Source organism: Hemitrygon akajei, chromosome 17, assembly GCF_048418815.1.
Source record: "Hemitrygon akajei chromosome 17, sHemAka1.3, whole genome shotgun sequence".
Lineage (NCBI taxonomy): Eukaryota > Metazoa > Chordata > Chondrichthyes > Myliobatiformes > Dasyatidae > Hemitrygon > Hemitrygon akajei.
In genome coordinates this window covers 39,620,972-39,646,000 of record NC_133140.1, presented here as the reverse complement: position 1 = coordinate 39,646,000, position 25,029 = coordinate 39,620,972, and the positions used below count along the sequence as shown (strand labels likewise).

The 25,029-nt window shown below is 38.9% G+C and overlaps 1 protein-coding gene across 5 annotated transcripts in view; it reads left to right on the top strand.

The window, feature by feature from the left end:
- slc6a2 (solute carrier family 6 member 2) overlaps positions 1 to 25,029 on the top strand; it is a 162,692-nt gene that overhangs the window by 113,472 nt on the left and 24,191 nt on the right. For all 5 annotated transcript variants that reach the window (XM_073069970.1, XM_073069972.1, XM_073069971.1 and 2 more), the window contains 4 exons: positions 1,369 to 1,493; positions 5,077 to 5,189; positions 10,282 to 10,410; positions 16,564 to 16,663. In XM_073069970.1, coding sequence (XP_072926071.1) covers positions 1,369 to 1,493; positions 5,077 to 5,189; positions 10,282 to 10,410; positions 16,564 to 16,663 — 467 coding nt within the window. The remainder of the gene's footprint in view (positions 1 to 1,368; positions 1,494 to 5,076; positions 5,190 to 10,281; positions 10,411 to 16,563; positions 16,664 to 25,029) is intronic.

Genomic DNA, 25,029 nt, shown 5'->3' with positions numbered 1-25,029 from the left:
TTGCGAGAAAACTTTTAATGGAAGATTATTGACCTGATAAGTTAGCTATTTATTCTCTTTCCTGGTGTTGCCTGAACTGTTGTGTATTACCAGTTTATTTCAGATTTAAAGCAGCTGCAATTTTCATTTGACGTTTGGTAGAAATCTTCAGCTTATGAATCTTGTGTAGCAGTATATCATGGCAGAAGTGCATGTCACATTATGAAATTCACAACAATCTTTCGAAGATTGCCTTGTGATGACCCATGACTTTGAACATGGCCAAGAAAAAGTTTCAGGTTGGTTAAGGCACAAAATTAGCATTGTAGATGGTGCCACTGTTTATTTATTTAGAGATTCGGCATGGTAACAGGCTCTTCTGACCAAATGAGCCCACACCTCCCCAAATACATCCGTATGGCCAATTAACCTACTAACCCATATGTCTTTGGAATGTTGGACAAAATTGGAGCAAGTGCAGGAAACACAAGAAGTCATAGGGAGAACATACAATGGCTTACAAGCAGCAGTGGAGTTGGCACAGTAAGAGTGCTACACTAACTATGACGCTACACTTCCTCTTTAAGTCAGATAAAAGAAGTGCATAGATAGTCAAAGTTTTGTTCCCAGTTTGGAAATGTCAAATACAAGAGGGCTAGGATTAAAGTGAGAGGGGGAATGCATAAAGTGATTACATAGAGAGTGGTAAGTGGCTGGAATGCACAACCAGGGAAGGTGGTAGAAGCAATGTTTAAGAGGCATTTAGTCAGACACGCAATGGACAGTGCATCGAGGGATGCAGACATATACAGGCAGGTGAGATTAGTTTAGACTGGAATCATTTTTGGCACAAATATGGTGACTGAAGGGCTCGTTCTTGTTGTACTATTGTTTTTGTTCCATGTTCTGTATTAGAAGCTGATTTGGACTTGGAAGTGTTACCTTCAGGTGAGGTGGATCCAGACCCTATTCTATAACTGCTTTTTTATGTGCAAGTGTATACTGTATATGTACATATGTTTATAGAAACTTGTAACCTTTGAACAATAGAGGAGTTGTATTATCTCTACAGGTGAGTAATTTACAATTTTGCAGGTTAGTATTTTAAATATGGATCAAGGACATAACGGAAAACCCTGAAACAAGGAATCTCAGTACAAAAATCTTTTTGATACCATTTGGATGTGGCACGGGGTAATTCTGCTACCTAATTGCTAGTACATCCTTCTTAATGAGAGTGGATCAAAAGCTGGAACAGTAGATCATTCAGTCTCAGTTGGAGACAAACTCCAAAGTTTATGCTTAATGATGAAATATTTCAATATTTTGTAGCATCATCTTCATGGAATTTTCACATCCAATTATGTTTTTGTTTTGTGTGTGGCCCAGAGACGCCATTTTTACTAGCTCCATCAACTGCGTGACAAGCTTCTTCTCGGGATTTGCAATTTTCTCTGTGTTGGGCTACATGGCATTCAAGCATGGAGTCGATATTTCGGAGGTAGCCACAGACGGTAAGCAATGTACATTTAAAATGTTTAAAAATACATTTTTGATTGTATTTGCGATTGTCAAAACCGAATCAATACATAAAACGCCCAAAGACCTGTAGAAACATGCAAAATCTTTTTCCTAGGGTAGGGGAGTCCAGAACCAGGGGCATAAATTGATGGTGAGAATAAAGAGGGACATGAGGGGCAACTCTCTAATGTCAAGGTTATTCAATGTCATTTTTGTAGACAAGTTTAAAGGCGAATGAAATAATTGTTATTCTAGATCTGATGCAGCACACAGAAGAAGTGGAGTAACTGGAATGAGCTGCCAGAGGGGAGTGGTTGCGGGTAGTATAACAGTTAACTTCAAGAAGCTCTTGGATAGATATGTGGAGGGGCAGGACTTGGAAGAGTATAGGCCGAACAAGGGAAATTGGGACTAAAGGGTGGACATCTTGTTATCATGGTCTTATTGAGCTGAATTGTCTACGTTGGTGCTGTATTTCTCTGTGACTCTATTAACATAGCTCAGAATATGGACTTTTCCTTTAAATGGTAAAAGAGTTTAGAATCTATTGTATGTGCATCCAAATAATAGCTTCTATAACCAATGTTATTTACAACATAATACAAGACAAAAAGTTAATAATATACAGTGAATGTTGTGATCCTCACCACATTTTGACCACTGTTTCAATTCAGTCAGATTTTAAAATGACCAATTAAAAGGTATACAAGTCAAGCCTTTCACTGTATCATAGTACATGTGACAATAATAAATACAATTCAAATAATTTCTTTGGAAAATGTAAAAGAGTGCAGTACTTAAGATAAATATTGTCTCAATTGTTTCCTGCATTATACTGGTGATTGCATTTCAGAACTTAATTGACTGTGAAATATTTTTGAGAAAGGGATGTGAAAGATGCCACATAAATATAAAACTTTCTTTATTATTATTATATTTACACAACATTTATTTCAGCAATTAAGCAAAGGCAGCAGTGCAAGAGATGCCACTTGAGAAGAATTCTAAATTCTATCTTGAACTCTTAGACTGAATTATAATGATGAAGATACATGCTAATGTATCAGACTGTGATAATGGAAGCTGAATTTAAAAGATATTTTGCGATGAAATTGTAGTTATGAGAATTCACAGTGGGAGAAATTGGCACAAGTGCATGGCTGAATAGTTAAACGAAGAAGGGAAAGTTCCTGGGCAGAAATATGCAGAGGTGTATTATACTTAATGCAGTAGGTGGTCCCATCTTATAGAACATAACGGCACTGGACAAAGATGAGTTAAGTAAAAGAGAAAAGAAATCTGCAACAGAAAAAATAAAATTTAAAAATATTCTATCTCTGCTAAGTCTGATGAAACTTGAGTGAAGGAGAGAGAAACACCCAGGGAAAAAGTGTTCAGTGTAGAATTTTATCCACATTGTAGCCTCACTGGGAAGGCTGTCCAGGGATAAGGACAATAATTGTAAAGCACTGTGCTGCAGCTCATGCTTCTTTCTGATGTGATACTACTCCTCACCAAACTCCACCCAGTCATTGCAGATGGAAGATGCCTCCTAAAGGTGGATCCATCATTATGGATCCCCTCCACCCAGGAGATGCCCTCTTCTCATTATTACTATCAAGGAGGAGGTACAAGAGCCTGAAGACACACTTTCAATGTTTGGGAACAGCTTCTTCCCCTTTGCCATCAGCTTTCTGAATGGACAATGAAACCATGAATACTATCTTATTATTTTTGCTCTCCTTTCACACTACTTATTTATATTTTTATATATTTTTATTATAATTCATAATATATTTTATGCATTTCTCTGTATTGCTGCTGCAAAACAACAAATCTCACACATTAGTGATAACAAACTTGATTCTGAAGACTTCCAGATTTTTTTGTTGTTGAATAAACAAAGCCCAGTTTGATCGAAGGTTTATCATTTTAAATTCATCGTCAATTTCCTATAAAAAGTTTGTCTTCACAATAAATGTCATTCAGCAATCTCCAGGATCCAACAGCAGCCCTTGATAATTGGTTTACAGTGTAAATGAGAGCAATCAGTTAATTAAAAATGGCAGATTAGCCTGTGGGGGCATGAAATGAGCCACCCTCTGCTTTGCGTTGGATTTTAATGCCTTCTCGCTGTTTAATCACAACATCCTGTTAATACAATTAAGATCAATTAGAGTAGTTGATGGTGACAGCTAAAATTTTTCATCTGAAAATCCAGTGCAAATACTTAAGTGAAAATGATTACAGCCCTGACTCTTTACTTGTCGGATAAGTGCTCACGTTGTCTACTTAATATTGTTCAACTGTTCGGCCAAAGACCTTCCTTTGGATAGTTAAAAAAGGCAAAATGCCATCTGCCATCAGACAGCAACGCCTCTTCTCATCAACTGGAAACTTTGGCTGAACTATTAACAACATTTTAGAAACAGAAATTTTGCGAAGATGCTGCAACACATTAGATGTTACTCTATGATAGTTGCTACCTTTGCAACTTGTGATAGTAAGTTGTTAGGAACAGCACAGTGGAGCAGTCCGTAGAGCTGTTGCCTCACTGCTCTCATGATGCAAATTTCATCACAGCCTCTGGTACCGCGTGTGGAGTTTTCATGGTCTCCTTCATGTCTCTTTCATGGGTGTCCCCTGGGGTTTCTAATATTCTCCCAGATTCCAAAGACTTGCTGAATTATAGGTCAATGTAAATCACCTTGCTGTGTAGGTGAGGCATAGAATCCGGGAGGAAAGGATAGAAATGAGGAGATATTAGGTTATAGGGAAATGGAATTACTCTTTGAGATAGTATGGATTTGATGGGCTGAAATAGACTCCTACTTTATTGTAAGGAATTATGGAAAATGACCAGATTGAAGACAGGGTTAAGTAAATAAATGGATATTAAGCCAAAGGAGATGGATAATTCACAATTTAATCAGAAATTAATTTTAATGAACACCTTAGTCTGGAATTCTCTCTGGAGAAGGCACGGCCAATGAAGGAGGGTCATGAATAAAAAGTACAAATGTTGTAAGTATTCAGCAAGTCAGAAAGCAGGAAATACAAGGAGAACTAACACTTAAGATTGATAATGAAGTTTAAAAAGAAGTATGGAACTCCGTGAGAGGCAAATATGATTAAATTTGCCAGGATTTTCACTTTTGGCTAGGTTGCTACCAGCTAGTAGGTCTAATATTGAATTGGACCAGGGTAGACTGTGGATGGGTGGCAAATTAAGTGATGGCTGTTGATGCTTGCTTTAAGACTGATGAAAAAGCAATTGAAGCTATGAACCACCCTGAAGAAAACACTGGGGTAGAAGACAGGATTTCTAGGTTTTTAAATGCAGAATTTTGTTCAGAGCTTCCATTAAAATAATGTCTAAACTCTTTTAAAAGTCAAACTGGTAGCAGCACTATCTGCAATCCCATGTATTGTCTGTACCTTTGAAGTACAGATTCTGCAGAACTCAGGGACCAGAATGGAAAGCTTATGTTCCATCTGTTTTAAAGTTGTTTGATGTTTGTTATTTATGGAGGTCAATTTCAGCAATAAACTCACTGTGTGCTCTTTTATTCTCAGGTCCAGGTTTGGTGTTTGTTATCTATCCTGAAGCAATATCGACACTCCCAGGTTCAACATTCTGGGCAATAATGTTCTTCATAATGTTATTGACATTGGGGATTGACAGTTCAGTAAGTGACTTGTAATTTTGCCTATTGTACATCATAATGAATTTTCATGGTTCATAGAAGTTCAGAAAATATACAGCACATAAACAGACCATAAAAACTGTGCTCCTGTTCTTCCTCAGCTCAGATACAACTCCTCCAATAATAATAAAGACCTAAAGATAGCATGAATGTTTAAAGATGGAAAAGCTGAACTATTATTGTTTGGATCATAAAAGCAATATATCTAGCAACATTCTTTATAACATTCCTTCAAAAATTGAATCTGAAAAGTGCAATAATGTGCTTCAGTTTTAGCAGTGATTTCCTGTTACCCACATTACAAGGCATTTAATTTTCATCTATTTGAAGGGTATTAACCCAAAATGTTGATTGTCCATTTTCCTCTACTACCTACCTGCCCCCTCACCTGTGTTCACCTATCATTTGCCAGCTTGTACTCCGTTACCTCCCCATAACTTCTCATTTTAGCTTCTTGCCCCTTCCTTTCTGGTCCTGATAAAGAGTTCTGGCATGAAACGTCAACTGTTTATTCCTCTCCGTCGATGCTGCCTGTCCTGCTGAGTTCCTCCAGCATTTTTGTGTGTAGCTCTGTATTTTCAACATCTGCAGAATCAGAATCTCTTGTTGTTTATGAGTTTTGTCCCTCCATAGATGCTGCCCGACCTGCTGAGTTCCTCTTTTACTCCAGATCCCCGCCCCCGAGGTCTCATTTTTAGAATCATGCTTCTTCTACCATGAAACATCAGTTGTTGCATGGTAGTACTGAATTGAATTTGAAACAATTCCATAAAACTCACTAGAGAAACATCGGCTAAATTCTGATTAACTTGAGCTTGTGTTTTGTGAACAATTTAAATCCTGAGTGGGAAATGGATCCAGTTCAGTGACACTACTGGTCACTTTACCTCGTATGATATAAAATCCCCTTGCAAAATAAAGTGAGAGATCATCAGTCCAGGGGTAACCTATACTGTGGGAAAACTACTAGTCCAACAACTATCTTTGTAAGTTCTGCTGGAGTACTTTTTCAACTTAAGTTTTTTAGCACTTATCTGCTTAACTGGCTGATTTATCTCCATGTCGGGAATGAAATTATTCTGATCACCCAGTGTGGCTCAAATATCCATCAGTCAGCCCTGTCAATGCTCCAGCCACGTAATTCAATACCAAACTCAGAGTATTACCCAGTATATTAACCGTGTGTTACGTTGATTCTAAAAGCTCTGAAAATGTAAATATAGTGGGCAGCACAGACCCAAAATGCAAAAGTAATTTATTGTTTGACATTAAAATATAGAAGTTCTTTCAGACTGATTCCTGAACCTATGTGGTCATGGAAACACAAGTGGAAGTTTAGTCCGAAATTTGACCCTAAGCTTCCCTAGTTTTATTTCTTTCAGCTGTTGACATTTGACGTGCTTAAAAGAGGCAGCTTCTCATTTTAATGAGTGGAGGTTTCACAAGCTACTTTGCCCTCCTTATATGAGTAACTTACAGTTTATTGGTGGTTAGTGTTTGGGATGCAACAGTGACTGATGAGTTCTCAGTGGCTCAAACCTGGACTGAAAAGCAAAAAAACCCATAAAAAATATAAAAGAAAAAAGAAAAAGATAATGTAAGAGATACTCAACAAGTTTGGCTGCATCTGTAGAGAGAAACACAGAGTCAGGTGTCCAGCTTGGTGATCTTTCCCCAAAACATCCACCTGCAATGTTGACTCTGTTTCCCCTGCCTCAGACCCTGCCTGCCCTGCTAAGTATTCTCAACATTTTCCATTGTTATTTGCAGGTTGAAGATGAAGGTCTAATATGGGTTCAGTAATTCAGACCCACTTTTTCTACTGCAGTTATTAATTTTATCTTTCAAAAGTTAGGCTCTGCAAGATTAAAACAAGGGCTAATATTTCATTAAGCCTCTGGGAATTAGCAGTCTTGGTTTGTGGTGATGCAAAGAGAATCTTCTAATTGGAACATTCTCAATCAATGTATCAGTTTTCAGAGAGTATAATTAAGGTTTTTTGATTAAAGAAAAAATGAGCTGGCAAGAGGAACAGCATTTATTTTTCATCTGTTTGTGATGAAAACCCTGAAAGTCTCGTGAAACAGCACAATGACCGCAGTAATTCAAGAGTTTGTCTCTTCCCACCAACTTGGACAACAAGGATGAAGGTTAAGATTTTGTCTTGCCAACTAAATCTTGATCCAGTAATGAATAAAATGAAAATAAACACATATGTTTTCAATTTAAAAATGTGCACTGTAACTTGTAATTAGCAGATTAAACTATTGATATAACTGCCCCTGCTCCTGACATTCTTTGGCAATAAAGCAAACGTGCGTAATGAGAAGTTTAAGCTGCGTCAGTATAAACGCATGAGTTTGCAACAAGTTGCATCCTTTTCTTGCAGATCCACCCCAGTGTTTCAGTGCCAGTTAGGGTTCACTGTAGTTGGAAATCCAGCAGGCTGGTTGACAAAGGGAAAGGGATGGGCGAAAATATTTGGAAATGCAGAACAGGGAGACATTACTCCTGTCTATTCACAGTCACCAAATCCCATCCTTTCAGCAGTGACTCATTAATGTTAACATGGACTTTTTTATAGCTTGTGGATAAAACCACTGCTCAAGGAGAAGTACATGCCTTGATCATTTGTATATAATTTACAGTACATTCTAATTGTATTTGGAAGACAGCTGTGTTTGGAAAACTATTGTTTTCCGTTGCTCTTCTTATAAATACAAGTCCAGGATAAATACCCACTTTATTTCATTGGTATTACTTGGTCTCTTCCATGGACTGAATGGGCCAGATTCCTGCCAGCTGCTTGAACCAGCAGTCCCACAGTGCCCACCTGCCTATCAGCACGAACCTGATCCAGATGTAGAGAGCCAATCCTCACTGCTGAATAGCTGCCCAATGAGGCACCCTTGGGTGCTGGATCCTGAGGAGTTGCTCAGATGACCTTTGACTGCTTGCCACATTTAAAAGCTGTTCAAGTAAACTAAAATAATACTAACTAATTAAAACACCTTAAAATCAGAGCAAATACACATGCTAACGTGAAATAAACAAACCACTTACCTTTTCTCACAGGGTCAATAACCCCATGTAAATACAAGAGGTTTCAGTGCTTATACCAACTACCACTGGCAGAAAATGAGGTATTAGCCACTATGTATGGAGAAAGAGCTCTGATTAGATTTGTTTGTTCCCTATAATACAACTTACAATCATATAATCATGATTTAATTTTGCAACACTGCCTCTTTTAACTGTTTGATTTAAACAGCTTGACTCCTTTGCCTATTTTTCTTCTGAGTCTGGTTTTCACAAGACCATTCTCCTCAACAGGTTCTCAATGCAAAAGGGTTCCATAGGCGTTTCAGTGCCTTTCATTCTGGAGAATGGCGGACAAAAATCTCTAAACATGATAGACACTGGGCGTTTGTCATTTGTAGAGACAGACTGTTGAACTGCTTACTTCAGCCTATGCTGTAAATAGTTGGCTGATTAGCATCATAATTACTATATCAGATCTCTTAATATTGCCCCCAGAATGCTTTAAAAAAACATTTGATGCAACAATTCCAAAAAAGCAATTTATCAAAAATTAGTTGAAATCTCCTGAAATCTGGAACATAAATGACTTTACATGGTGATATGGCATTTCATCCAAATATTTAACAAGTGCATTTGGAGAAAAGCATTATATTAGTTATCAAAGAGAAAAACGTAGCAAATCAATCTTTTTTTAAAGTGCAGGTGTGCTTAAAATATGGTTCACCTGCAGGCCACTGAAGATGACCAGTTTTCCTACTCCACACCCCCCACCCCCATCACCTAATCATGCATGGACTGGCACCCAGAGGCTCATGCACATTTACTGCGGTGTTGCAAAGTACACTTTTTGGTCGGGCTTGAATGAAATCTTCTGTATCCAACCAGAAAGAGCTTCAGTCTGCGAATGCTAAAAAAACAGCAAATGCTAGAAACAGTAAACAGCTCGGACAATATCTGTGGAAGGAGCAAAAAGAGTTAATAATTCAGGTTGAAGATCCTTTGGAAGATTTCCAGCATCGATATTTTATTTTGGATTTTTATGTGTTTTCACTCAGCCTCAGGCAAGGCTGTAAAACAAGAGTTCTGTATACAAACAAACACAGAATTCAGAAAGTTGGCAAAGAATTCTATTCCTTCAGTCCAATTCTTAATGCAAATACAATAAAACATACTATGGTGAATTCTGTATTTGTAACAGGAAGCCTGTATAGCAGGGGTTCCCAACCTTTTCTATGCCATAGACCCCTATCATTAACTGAGGGGTCAGTGGACCCCAGGACGGGAACCCCTGCTGTAGAGGTAATTTGGTTTGCAGCAGTCTTGCAATCAGAAAAAAACTTAAATTTCATAGAGGTCAAATCACCTTACTCGAGCATATCATCTATAACAGATGCACTGTGTATGATCTACTTCAAGCATTACTGTTACTCTCCCTCCCTGCAATACTACTGCCAAAGCGGCCAAAAGGCAAAATGTCATGGAATACAATTAACCGCACATTCGCCTGGAGGACTGGAACCATCCTAACTTGGAGAATTGTCAAACCTCCCATTCAGGTCAATATATTCTGGAATTTCTGTCACTTCAGAACATCATTCCTCAAAGGAATGAAATTCAAGGAGAAGCCCACTTCATCAGGGTAACTTGTGATGAACAGCAAGTGCAGTCTTGCCTCGGTCTCTCACAGGGAACATATGGATTGGAAAGGTAGTTCTATGTACAGTATACTGGAAACACTAATGTGGAACATTAGGAGTATGATCTTAATAAGAAAACTAAATTTTAGCTGCAATTTGCAAGGTCATCTTCCTGGATACCACAGAAGCAGCACAAACTATCCCTGTAGGATTTAAAAGCACACTTAGTTTTAATGTGGTTAGAATAAGATGCAAACTTGTATTCGCCTTTTTAGTTGCCTTTGAATATATCATTTCTACAATGCTCTATATTTAATATAAAGCTTTATCATTAATGAGAGATACCCTAACCACTGCAGTTTGAATATGAGTGACTGTGAGTTTCTTATTTTCAGATGGGCGGTATGGAGGCAGTTGTTACCGGAATTACAGATGACTTCAAGTTTTTGAAGAAGCATCGGAAGCTTTTCACGCTTGTCACTGCGGGTGGAACTTTCCTGGTTGCACTTTTTTGCATCACCAATGTAAGTCTGTACGACTGGAAATAAGCATAAAGACAGATCAATCAAGGTTTATAGTGCATCACCTGAATGTAAAATTCACATTCGGATCAGCAGCCCCTTCTAAAATCTGCCTACTTTTTCCAACACAGTTCCGTTGATTTCTACATTTCTACAGTCGGTTTTAACGTTGGCAGCAATTTGAAATTTGACTGCTGGATACATTCCAGTTGTACTAGTTTATGAGGTGTTTGACTTGATGTTGATTTTATTTTTGCCTGAAGCTGACAGCTAAAAGGCATAATGGATCACTAGACAATGATCAGTTTTACATTTTAGCCCATCTTTAACCATGACAACACGAGTGAATCTGCAGATGCTAGAAATAAATAAAAACACAAAATGCTGGCAGAACTCAGTAGGCTAGACAGCATCTATGGGAGGAGGTAGTGACGACTTTTCGGCCCGAAATGTGACGACTTTTCAGCATTTTGTGTCTTTAACCATAACATTTGACTGAAATAATTCAATTTGTACATCACTTAACTGTACACTGCACAGAAGAGGCTGAGTATTTGATCATAACTCTACCTTTGAACAACAGGCTATCATTTCCCGTTTGTCATCGATCCTACCTCCTCAGAAGATCTTCTCTTCATGCTTTTCAGCCTCATAGACTCCCAAATAAGGACATTACACATCTGTGTCCGCTCTAGGATCTACAGTCAAAACTGGCCTGGTAGACAAGCTATTTAAGTTCGTACATGTTTCATGAAATTAAGTTCGCCTGACCGCAACAGCATCTTTTTTCTTCAACCCTTCCCATCAGCCTTTGTGGTACTTCTGCTACCTCCATTGCTTTCTAATTTCCTGCCTCAAGTTGTTTCTTTATCACCATAGATATTGACTCCTTCCGTTTCTCCGTCCCTTGCCAGGGAAGTTTGAGGTCCCTTTGCTTCACCCAACCAGTCTTCCTCCATGACCATCTTCCTTCATCCAGATGACCTGGCTTTCACATCAAATGGCTGCTACTTCAATTCCATTGATTCCCTTCAAATAAAAATTGCAGCTACAGGACCTGTTTGGCTTGATGCTGCCGGGATGAGAGAGACATTGTTTCTTTCAGTTCACCTTGGAGCAGGTTATAGGTGGAACCAGGTTTGGTGGGGGAGCGAAGGGTAGAATGATTAGCAGACAGAATCAGATATAGGGGGTGGGGATGAGAGGAATGGGAGAAGTGAACAAAGGGAAGAGGAAGCTAGGGAGTGTGGAAGAAAACAGTGAAGGAAGTGTGTACCTAAATTTGCAAACTTTGCAATGTACATACCATTGGGTATAAACTACCCAAGCGGAATATGACATACTGTTCTTACAGCTTGTGATGGCCTCACTGTGGCACTGGTAAATGCTGAGGACAGATAGGTCAGTATGAGAGAGAAAAGGAGAGTTAAAATGGAAGCTGGAGATGTCCATTGCAGTCAGAGCATGGGTGCCCCAAAAGCAATGTATCAGATCAAAAGTCTGCAGTCTTGCTACATCTTGTTGTGACTGGCAGGGAACAATGAAATGGTCCTCTCTCAAGAATCAACAAAGAATGGAAGATGCCCAGATTGTTATCAAATGGAGCTTACTCTCCTGTGACTTGCTCACCTATGCCAAATTTAAGATTTTTCCAAGGACCAGGCCTCAGTGCAGCCATTATCCAAATCTACACCACAGAGCAGAATGCCAAAGGTGAGGTGTTAGTGTCTGCCCTCAGCACGTTGGCAGCCTTGGGAAGAGTGTGACACCAAGGAATGCTAGTGAAACAGAAATCAGTGAACATAAAGGGGAAAGCATCTGGGGGCTGGAGCCATATTTAACACAAAGAAAGGGGATTGCAGCTATTGAGGGTCAATCATCTCACCCTCGGGATTTCCTTAAGGTAGTGTCCTGGATCCAACCATCTTCAACAAATTTCTCAACAACCTTCCTTCTATCATGCAGTCAGAAGTGGGGATGTTCAACCGATGGTAGGACAATGTTCACAGCTCCTCAGACCATGTGACAAGATCAAGACCGTACTTAGGTAATGGCCGGCAGGTGCCATTTAATTTTCATGCAGTTTGAACATGGGTCAATGGAATATTAGTTAAGCATGTATTGATATCTTTACTGAAGTTTGGGTGGAACCCCAAGTGATTCCTTCCCACTGTTTCCTGAGGTTTATCATGATTTTCTTTATTGATATGAACAAGCCAAACAGACTACACCTGCGCACTTGTGCTCACATGCTAACTTTCAGCATGAATCCTCGACACAGCCAAGTCTTTGCACCAATAACCTAGAAGCAGCAAGAAAGGGCCACTGGAAGACTGAATCCACAAACGTTAAATAAAGCCAACTCGTTTGAGCTTGGTGTTGTGGCAAGGTTAGATGTATGGCTGATGGAGAATTAGGATGTTAAACAATAATATTTTAATAAATAAATTCTCCTTTAAATTATATCACCAGCTAAACCTCTCCCTCATTTCTGTTTGTGGTTATAGACCCATGGCTAATTAATAGAATGGGTATGCAACTAAATAATTAGAAATATTGGCCTTCAGTCAAGAATCAAAATAAGGGCTTTAGCATTGTAGGAACACAATCCATCTCTACAGGTTTACCTTGGGTCAAATACTCCTGAACTGCAACAACATGATTTCTAGACAAATACAAGTTTCTCAGTTGCTTTGAGTATTATTAACCCCAGAAATCACAAACTGAAGAAAGCTTTCAGTTTACTTTGAAATATATTACTCATATTAATGAAAGCTGCTTCAAAACAAAGGTTGACGCAGAGTGCATTCTGAGTTCCAAAGCCAGGTCTATGTACCCATGTTACAAAACATAGGCAGCAGAGTGGCTCAGCTGGTAGAGCTGTAGTGAATGAATGGATGAATGAAATTAATCTATTTCGGTCAGTACAAATATAACAAAAACCATCATTTACAAAGATGATTTCATAGGACAAAATTACAACAAAAAAACATAGATATTCTTTAAAACAGACCGAAAGGGTGTAGGCTGAAGCTCAGCATCAGAATATGAGAGACCCAGTGATGCACTATCAATAACTCCAAAAGACTGGAAGTAGAGTAAATATTGAAAGGCTTTGATTAGCAGTAAAACGGAGCACGTCCATGCTGAATGACTGTGGGACGACTGTGGGAGGAGCAGAGACACAATCACCTTTATGCAGGGGTCTGTGGGAGGAGCCACAGGAGCAGTCAGCAGAGGGACATGTCCAGACAGATATACATGGTTTACCACACCCAGGGTCAATCCTGTCTGCTTGCACATTCTCTCTGTGATTACATGGGTTTCCTTGGGTGCTCTTTTTCTTTCCCCTACATCCCGAAGAGGTGTGGCTTAGTGGGTAAATTGGTCACTGTAAATTGCCCCAAGTGAGTGACAGAATCTGGGGAAGTGATGGGAATGGGAGGGATTACAGTAGGGTTTAAGTGCAAGTGGGTGTTTAATGGTTAGTATTGACTATATGTGTGGGTGATGGAGAATAAGGATGTTAAACGATAACATTTTAAAAGATAAAATGGTGGACCAGAGCACCTATTTGTGTGGTGAACTAGATATACCTGTCTGACTGCTCCTGTGGCTCCTCCCACAGACCCTGCTGACTGCTCCTGTGGCTCCTCCCACAGACCCCTGTATAAAGGCGACTGTGGGTTGCTGCTCTCCCTCATTTTCCCCAGGATGTAGTGTTGTTTATTCTTCCAGTCAATAAAAGCCGATATCTCGTTTCCTAAATCTCAGTGTAAGTTATTGATGGTGCATCAATTTGTGTGCCTATATCTCCCTGATTCTATGACTCCACAATAGGTTCTTCACACCCAGGCAGGTGGCTCAAGCCCTAGGTTTTGTGCAAAAGGAGGGTGAGAGATAATGGTCTGGACAAAGAGAAAACATAGAGCTTAGCACTGCCAATTTGGGCTCAAGCAAACAAGATTCTTCAACTGCTGGAAATCCAGAGTAATACACAGAAAATACTGGAGGAACTCAGCAGGTCAGACAGCATCTATGAAGAGGAATAAACGATTTTAGGCTGAGATCCCTCATTAGTCTTGTCTTGCTGTGTTCCTCCAGCATTTTATGTGTGTTACTTCCATTTAGGGGTCGGGCATATCCAGAGTTGAGAGTTGGGTTGTGGCCAGGTTCATAGGATGAAGGTTTGAAGAGGTGCAGAGTGCTTGTGTGTTCACGTGAGGTGTTGATATTTGCAAACATCTTGATCAAGGATAGTGAGACAGTTGTGTTTGAATCCAGAGGTGGTGGTAGGTGGGGGGAGGGTGAGTGGTGTTCACGGACAGAGTAAGTTCAGGGGTTAGAAGGAAGGGAAAGGTAGACAATTGTGGGGGTAGTTTGCTAGAGATTTGTGGATGGTCCCTACATAGTGGAGAGGAAGAAAGGTTAGAGATGGTGATTGTAGGCAGACAGTTCAATCAGCTGTTGATGGATAGGGAAAGGAGGGATAAGAACTGCATTGAAATGGAGGAGAAACTAATTACAGTGACTCAGAACCAGTGGTATTAGCTGCAAGTATTAGCATTCTTGAGGGGCTAATGGAGTACATGTGGTTCTTCCGGCTCATGAGCGTAGTCATGAAAGCAGTGGCTTTCTGCAGCCTCTTCATTTTGCCTCCAGCATTGTCGGGACCTAATGTAAACATTTCACTAAACCGGCTTGCCTCTCCAACACTGGAGACACGCATGACAAAGAACTTCTAGCGGTAAAGTTGGGCAACAGTAAGTAAGCATATTGGGGTCTGGTCTTGCAATTGGAATTTTTTACAATCCTCCTCTTTCCAACTCTGTTGATATTGACTTTGAGTGATATTCAAAGGTACTTTCAATTTTTGTTGCCTGCATCTGTAGCAAGACTAAGTGAGTATAATGACATTTTAGCATCCTCCATGCTGTAAGTTTGATGATCAATTGTGTCCTATGAACTGATACAGTTTATAATTATAAACAAAAGAAACTTGGGTAGCCTCCTGGCGGACATTGTTTCTTATCATTAAAGTTTCAGTTGCACTATTGTCCTTACAATTAGAGCCTATATCTTGTTACTAATTATGAAGTAATTAGGAAGCCTTCCTTGATGTGTATTTTGGCACAGCTCTGGGATTGTTAATATTGTTACACCTAATTCCTTGAGACAACACACACAAAATGCTGGAGGAACTTAGCAGGCCAGGCAGCATCTAGGAAAAGAGTACAGTCAGGCCGAAACATCCACTGTACTATTTTCCTAGATGCTGCCTGGCCTGCTGAGTTCCTCCAGCATTTTGTGTGTGGGTCCTTCTGAAGGGTTTTGGCCCGAAAGTCAGCTGTACTCTTTTCCTAGATGCTGCCTAGCATGCTAAGTTCATCCAGCATTTTGTGTGTGCTTCTCAGATTTCCAGCATCTGTAGATTTTCTCTTGTTTTTTCCTTGTGACAAGATAATTGAATAATAGGAGTATTCTAACTCCACAATAAATTCCATGTGACCAAGAGCTTTTGGAGTCATAGGTGGAACGTGGAACCAGATCTCAAACAGTCACCTACATACGAAAGGCAATTTACAGCAGACAACTAACCTACCAACCTGTATTTCCTTTGGACGTGGGAGGGAACCAAATCATGTGGAGGAAATCCCTGCAGTCACAGAGAAAGCATGCAATCTCCACACAGTTGGTTTGAACCCATGACTCTGGCACCACTGTGTCACCACTCTTGACTCTCTTTTTTGTTAGTTTTATGGACTCATTCAGTTCAGTAATTCTCACTTGAATGAAATAAACTTAGAGTGGATGACAAATCTATTCAACACAGATCATGGAAAATGCGATGTTTATAGACTCGAGAACAAACCCAATTTGATCCAATATTAATCTATCAGAACACAAAATATAAATGTTTTCAGTTCAAAATGTAAATTTTACTCAAACTCCAGTGTCTGTCCATCTTTAATGATACAAATTACAGAAGGATATTTACTTCTTTATGACTTAAAATGCTCATGATCTTTATCTTGTTTCATAATCCTGGATACTGTCAGATTAACTGTCGCATTTAATCTTGTAAATATTTTCAAGGACCAGCTAACGAAAGCTAAAGTAGTAAAAATATTGATTGCCTTTTACTGCTTCTTGTAGGGTGGAATTTATGTGCTCACGTTATTGGACCAATTTGCAGCTGGAACAGCAATCCTTTTCGGGGTATTAATAGAAGCCATCGGAGTGTCATGGTTTTATGGTAAGGTCCTCTTCAATATTCCATTTCAGGTTATTTGAATACATTGTTGAAAGGCTTGTGGTAAATTGTTATGTAGTAAATTAACTCAGCGGAACACAATGTCAATTTAACGTGGACATGACACACGTAGCACGAGTCTGATAGTGAGCAGTGTGAACCCTCTTCATCATTTTGTATCGGTGCTTAATGGCTGCCCACTTTTATCACTGTAACTGGTGGGGTTTAAACCAAATTTAATAAAATGCAATTTAAAGTTAACTGGCTGTAAAGCCAATTCACAAATTTCCATAAAACCATATGCATATGTGATACACCAACAAATATTTTTGACAGCATATTTATTTTGCCCAGGACAGAAAACTCTATTTTACTCCATGCAACTCCAGAATATAGTCATTTTCACTGGTAATCATGGTAAGGAATTTTAAATTCCCAAATGGATGACTTTAAATCCCAGTGTTAAGCAGCATTAAAATATGCTATCTTATTTAGATAAGTTGCTAGTTTTCTCCCTTAGCATTGGTGACAGCACCAGAGAGATGGGATTCTATTATTGCCCCTAGCCAGCAATGGAAAAAGTGGTAATGAGTCATGGTCCCGCCATAAACACAGTGCATCTCAGACTATTGTGATGGCACTTATGACCATAGAAAGTAGTCGTGCTTGCATTCCAGCAATGCAATATGAATGCCTGGCAATAGTATCTGCTGAATAAACCTTAATTCTAATTAAATCCATGCCGTTAATAATGACCTGGATTTAACCATATTATTCAGTAGAGTATGAATTCATTTTAGTGACTTCAGAAAGTAGAAATGTTACACCTCATCTGGTGAGAAAGGATTAATGTTAGACATAATTTCCCATCTTCAAATGATCAAGGATACAATTATATTTCAGTATTGAGAGGGGCATAAAGCCATACCATACTGCAAGATAAGACCATCTAATAAATAATGCATTTTGATTTCCTTCTTTCTAGTTAGCAGCTTATTTTTGCTGTGGTTTTCCGAGTGAACATAGAACAGAGAAGGAAACATTTCTAGTGCCTAACATTGTAATTATTATTAGCTCTTACGAGCTTGCAAACCCTTCAATTCTAGTCATAAGATAATCTTGTAAATATTGGTAATCATTATTGCTGTGAACACCAAGAAAATCGATGTAATTGAAGCCTGTAGAATTTCATATAATTTTCATATTGGAAGTATCTGATAATAAATAAAGACCAAAAGTAAAAGCAATGAAAATATTAAATCCAGAAACCAAACTTTAGATTTGCTGAACTTTCTTGGTTACTGCTAAGCAAAAATTTGTTCTTTATACACAGAAGTTTTTTCTTTTTAATACAGACTCATGATTGTATAACGTATTAACTTGCACCATATGAAATTAAAACATTTATTTTAATTTGTTGCATGATGAAACCAAAGTAAAAATGGTTTGTCAATAATCCCAGTACATATCAATGATAATCATGAATGTTCACAACATGATGTTGCCATCTGTATTTTATCATTGTACTGACGCTTTCAAATAAGTTATGGACATCTTGATACTTGATGTCTCCATATTGTCAAAACAGTACATCCTATTAATTGCTACATATTCAAATAGTTCTGGCCAAAAAAATAAAAAGAACAATGTTTAGAATGTCATGTCAGAAATCTAGACCAGTGTTATCATGTACCAGTACGATTTGTGCTTTTGTGGCCTCACAAATACTTCCAGTTCTTAAACTTGGGTGGGTAGCAGGTTCATTTGAGCCTCTGGGTCAGTTAAAAATGAGAATAGGTGACCCTGTGCTTGGAAGATGATGCTCCATTACAACATTTTGTTTTAATTAATGTCTCCTGATAATGTGATCTGGCATTTTGTCCTCTGTTTCTTAACTGGGAAAAAAAGATTCCACCGTTTGGGTCACCCGAAAGGATCATTGTCAAGATCCTCAAGCACTGTGTGACATTTAAAGAAAGTGAACTTTGTTGAAATATTTGGATTTAAGCCTAATCATGAAAGTCATGCAATTGAAATGTAGTGATATTTCATGCCCCTATAATCCAATTTCAAATATAAATATTATCTTTGCATATCTAAAAATATGTAGAAAATAATAAATATAACTTAATCATGAGATGTACCAGAAATTTCCACTTTCCAATGGATAAATTATTTGTAAATTATTCAGGCAAAGTTAAAATATGTTGAGGGTAATTAATGCATTTTTAAAAAGCGGTAGATAACTAAGCACTTATTCTTTGTAGTATAGACAAAAATGACAAATTAACCTTCCTGGCACTTCTTTAGACTGTGGGGGGAAATCGGACTGCCCAGAGAAAACCGCCATATGCCACGTGCAGGATGGGCAGAGACTGCTTACCGAACGACTCCAGAATTGAACTCCGAACGCCAAAAGTGCTGAAAGCTGTAATAGCATTGTGCTGACAGTTACGCTACTCTGGTGCCCATTATTGGAAATAAAAAGTTCGCCCGCCATGAAGTTTAAAGATATATTTGCATTCATCAAAGTATTCATAATGTTTATATGCGGTCCAAATTATCTTAGAGTATAATTTTAGTACTGACAGTTTTTAAACAAACTACTGGAAGAATATAAATCATTGCATTTCACCATGACGTTCTGCATAAGGATGGCTAAATTTTCAGTGGAAGACTGAACAAGTACAGATATTTAACTCAGTTGAATTCAACTTAGCAGCAGCTTAGTGATTCAAAGGATATTTAACCATTACACAAAAAGGCGGCACACTGGTGTGGCTAAGAGAACCAGTGCCAATGTAAAGCTCCAGTGACTCGGGTTTAATCCTGGCCTCAGGTGCCGTCTGTGTGGGGTTTGCACAGCCCCCCTGAGACCAATTGGGTTTCTACTAGGGCGGTCCAGTTTCCTCCCACATCTCAAAGAAGTGAGAGATGGGCCACTGTAAATTGCCCCTAGTATGTAGGTGAGTTTAGAACCAGTGGGGAGTTGCAGGTTCAGGAGCAGTTATTACCCTTCAACTATCAGGCTCCCGAACCAGCATGGAAAAACCCGAACTGAGCTCAAAATCTGAACTGATTTCCACAATCACTTTCAAGGACTCTACAACTATGTTCTCAGTATTATTTATTTACTATTTATTTATTATTATTGTATTTTTATCTTTTCTCAGCTCAAGCTGGTAGAACCTGAGGTACAGGCATAGCCAAGCACACTTGTTTCTCAATTGCTAGGAATTTTTAAACTATTCTAGTGTTGTTTAGTATTGTGGTTTTCAGAAGGTTTACATAGATATTGTTTTACAAATATTGCAATTGTGTAGTAATTTTGGGATGATATTAGTTGTAGGTATTACTATTGGGACAATATCTATACCCTGACCATGTTCCATTGTCTTTCAATTTCCTCTTTTAGTTCAGCATATTTCTGGTGTTTTTCATTATTGATTTCTGTGTTTGGATTGGCTATATCTATTAAGTAAGTTATTCTAGATAGATAGATAGATACTTTATTCATCCCCATGGGGAAATTCAACTTTTTTTCCAATGTCCCATGCACTTGTTGTAGCAAAACTAATTACATACAATACTTAACTCAGTAAAAAATATGATATGCATCTAAATCACTATCTCAAAAAGCATTAATAATAGCTTTTAAAAAGTTCTTAAGTCCTGGCAGTAGAATTGTAAAGCCTAATGGCATTGGGGAGTATTGACCTCTTCATCCTGTCTGAGGAGCATTGCATCGATAGTAACCTGTCGCTGAAACTGCTTCTCTGTCTCTGGATGGTGCTATGTAGAGGATGTTCAGAGTTATCCATAATTGACCGTAGCCTACTCAGCGCCCTTCGCTCAGCTACCGATGTTAAACTCTCCAGTACTTTGCCCACGACAGAGCCCGCCTTCCTTACCAGCTTATTAAGATGTGAGGCGTCCCTCTTCTTAATGCTTCCTCCCCAACACGCCACCACAAAGAAGAGGGCGCTCTCCACAACTGACCTATAGAACATCTTCAGCATCTCACTACAGACATTGAATGACGCCAACCTTCTTAGGAAGTACAGTCGACTCTGTGCCTTTCTGCACAAGGCATCTGTGTTGGCAGTCCAGTCTAGCTTCTCGTCTAACTGTACTCCCAGATACTTGTAGGTCTTAACCTGCTCCACACATTCTCCATTAATGATCACTGGCTCCATATGAGGCCTAGATCTCCTAAAGTCCACCACCATCTCCTTGGTCTTGGTGATATTGAGACGCAGGTAGTTTGAGTTGCACCATATCACAAAGTCCTGTATCAGTTTCCTATACTCCTCCTCCTGTCCATTCCTGACACACCCCACTATGGCCGTGTCATCAGCGAACTTCTGCACATGGCAGGACTCCGAGTTATATTGGAAGTCTGATGTGTACAGGGTGAACAGGACCGGAGAGAGTACGGTTCCCTGCGGCGCCCCTGTGCTGCTGACCACCGTGTCAGACCTACAGTCTCCCAACCGCACATACTGAGGTCTATCTGTCAAGTAGTCCACTATCCAATCCACCATGTGAGAGTCTACTCCCATCTCCGTTAGTTTGTGCCTTAAGATCTTGGGCTGGATGGTGTTAAAGGCACTAGAGAAGTCAAGGAATGTAATCCTCACAGCACAACTGACCCCCTCTAGGTGAGAGAGTGATTTGTGCAGCAAATACGTGATAGCATCCTCCACTCCCACCTTCTCCTTATACGCAAACTGAAGCGGATCCTGGGCGTGCCTGGTTTGTGGCCTCAGATTCTATATTATCAGCCACTCCATGGTCTTCATAACGTGCGACGTCAAGGCAACAGGTCTGAAGTCATTCAACTCCTTTGGTTGTGGTTTCTTCGGTACCGGTACTGTTTGTTTATCCTGTAGTACTATATCTGGATGGTTATTATGGATTGTTCTAACTGTAATAATGGATCGGTTGCAATTTTATTGTTGTTTTATTTGTATTTGCAGCTTGTCTTTTGCACATTGGTTGTTTGAGAGTCTGTGTGTGGTATTTCATTGATACTACTGCATTTCTTTGCTTGATGGTGCCAGTGGCCAACACAACTAACGGCAGGATGCAGATAGTTCAGGAACCCACTTCTTCCTCTTCTTCTTCTCCTCCTTTTTTAAAATATACTTCTACTACTAACCCGAGCACAACTGGAGCCTGTAATGTATATTTTTATATTGTGTATTTGGGCCAACTGGCACTTTTACTGTCTCCAAGGGAGTCTGGCTTGGTTGAGAATGGAAGTAGCGGCCTAATATGACAACGTGCGAACCCATGATCGGCTGCAATTCCCGCAGATTAAAGTGTCGAGCAATATTCAGACTCAGTACCGTCTGCCTGCGTTTGACCAGTCACCCTCTTTCTCTCACACACTGCTGCTGGAGGAGGGTGCAGGACTCTTGGGTCGTGAGCACGCTTTGATAGCTGCACTTTGTGGATTGGACTCGTTTTTAGAGAACTCTGCAGGTCATGTTGTATGTGTTTTCTAGTTTTAGTTACTCTTTTTTTTTTATTGCTATTTTGTACGATTTTTATCAGAGCACGTCAATACAGACAGGCACTGAGGCCAGCAGTCAAAGAATGACACAGTGCTAATTTGAACTGAACTGAACTAAACTGAACTTTCCTAGACTGTTTCACGAACTCTGCGGTGTGATGTTTAATATTCTGTGTGTTATTTACTCGCTTACCGCTGTCTGTGTGATTTGTTGGTTTTGTTTGCTGGGTGTTTGAACTTTTCTTTGAATAAGTTCCTTGGTGTTTCTTTGTTTCGTGGCTGCCTGCAGGAGGACAAGTCTCAGAGTTGAATTCTGCATACATACTTTGATAATAAATGTACTTTGACTTTGTTCTACAGTGAATTTATTTTCTCCTTAAGCCCATCACTCCTGTTGGGGCGTAGGCCACCAGCAGCAGTTCACCAGAGTCCTCTGTCCTGTGCCAGTATGTCAAGTTGTCCCCAGGTGTAACCCACCCTCAAAGATCCTTCCTCTCCCAAGCACGAAGACTTTGGAGCTTCTAATGGCATTTCTGTAGCACTGGGTTTTTATCCCATGCCCGGCCCTCCTTTCGCAGCCGGGCTTGGAACCGTCCATGACAGAGTTCATACTCTGAATGCCCGCAAGGAAGTGAATCTCTGGGTAGTATACGATGACATATACGATAATAGATTTACTTTGAACTTTGAACTCTTGAGCTTTGAATTTGGGGAGAATAGAAAATGTGATTAGTGTAAAATAAGTGTGAACGGGCTATGTCTTTCTATAAATAGAAGTTTACAGACAAAGCTGTCTGCATTTTTTTATTCACTCAAACTTGAGAGATGTAGTAACATGCACTGAATTCATTTTCTTCATCAATCTTGTGTATATTACAAATTAAAATTTCTCAATAACTGGGGCTCCAACCATTTAACTTTGAAGTATTATCTTATTTCTCTGCACTAGATTTTTGATATATTTGTCTGCTCACTCTGTTTTTAAATAGTTTTAAGTTGCAGGCATGGTAATAGTAGCTAACATAATATACTTCCTCATTATTTTCCTGCAAATCAGTAGTTTGAAGAGAGTAGCAAATATGAGTCCAATCTTATCTTAGATCCATCAACCTGGTTTTATCGATATTTCTAGCTGAACTTCTTGAGAGACAATGTTATCAATAAAAAAAATGGCTTGTTTGACAAGGGAAAGTTAATTTTGCATTTAAAGAGGCATAAGGTGTGTGCCTAACAGATATATTTTTTATTCACAGACACCAGAAAATGAGTCATATTTTCAAAAGAAATTTCTTTACCAAATGAGATTTTTGTGCCTTTTCAAATAAGAATTTTTTAAATTGCAAGGTTTCATTTGGATTATTTTGTTTGACACCATTCAAATGACTTCCAGTAAGTGTAATTATCTTAGAGCTTCTTAGCTGATCCAGTAAAATTATGTTGCAGCTTTAAAAACAGTCATGGTTAACATACCAAATGTGGTTAAATGAACTGCTTGAAACAGAGTTTGAAACCGCTTGAATAATTGCTAACATTCCGTCATTAAAGGCTGTATATAATGCTGTATTATAAATATAGTGTTTCTAACATTATTTTTTTTATTCTATTGTTTAGCATAAAATGAGTAATAAATAGGATGTAATGGAAATAATCATGTTATATTTTTCAAAGAGTTGACTGCTGCTTGAAATATGCTTTAACTAATGGAAAGAATTCGTGCCAATTTTAATATGAGCTTTTTTAAAGTTTTGTTATTAATGATTATAACCATGATTCATTAAACTATCTTAGCATTTCCTTAGGAAACCATCTCTTAGAGTGGATAGCCAGAACTTTTTCCAGAACAGAAATAGCTAATACAAGGAGCCATAATTTTAGCGTGATGGGAGGAAAGTATGGAGGTGTCAGAGATAAGTTCTTTACACAGAGTTGGGGATGCGTGGAATGCATTGCTGGGGCGGTGGTAGAGGCAGACACATCAGGGGCATTTAAGCTATGCTCATGGATGATAGAAAAATGGAGGATGATGCAGGAGGGAAGGGTCAAAATAATCTTTGATTATATTAAAAAATCAGCACTGTGTCTGGGCTGAAGGGCCTGTACTGTGTTGTAATGTTGTATGTTTTGTGAAGTATGAGCAGACGTTTTCCAATAAGATCAGGACTTGTTTTTGTTTCTTCAGAAATACAGGCAGTAATTGGATAACTGTTATTGAAATGTTTTATTATACTACTGCTACGTGAAATCGAATGACATCCTTGCATGGCCCCTATCCAGCTTCGGTGAATCACGTGATGTTTTTCTGAATCAAATCTACCAAGCAGATTTGGATCTTTTATAGAGTCTGAAATATGATTAGCATGTCGTAAGCATCTTGATTTTAACTTAATTTACACTATCTGCCCTAGAGTTCAACTACAGAAATACTAAAGACCTTTTTGAGATACACAGCCAATCTTATAATTCATTTGGATTGAATTACTAATCCCGTTTTTCTGTTATATTACTAAATTTGCAGCAGTAAACTATATTAAAATTAATTTAGTATAAGAGCACGTCTGCTGCAAAGTAAGAAATGTTCCATTGTGTCTGCGGACTGCAATTTAGTGTTAATAATGAAATCAGATAGCTTTGATAAAGCGCTTAAAGAAAACACTTCTGAAGTTTTGTGTAATTTATTGGAGACTGAATTGATATCAGGGTATGTTCATATGCATGTGTGCGTGCACACACACACACACAAATGCGCACGCGCTCGCTCATACAAGTAGCATAGTAGCGAAGCAGTTAGTATGACACTTTTACAGTGCTATCAAACTGGGTTCAATTCCAGTACTATATGTAAGGAGTTTGT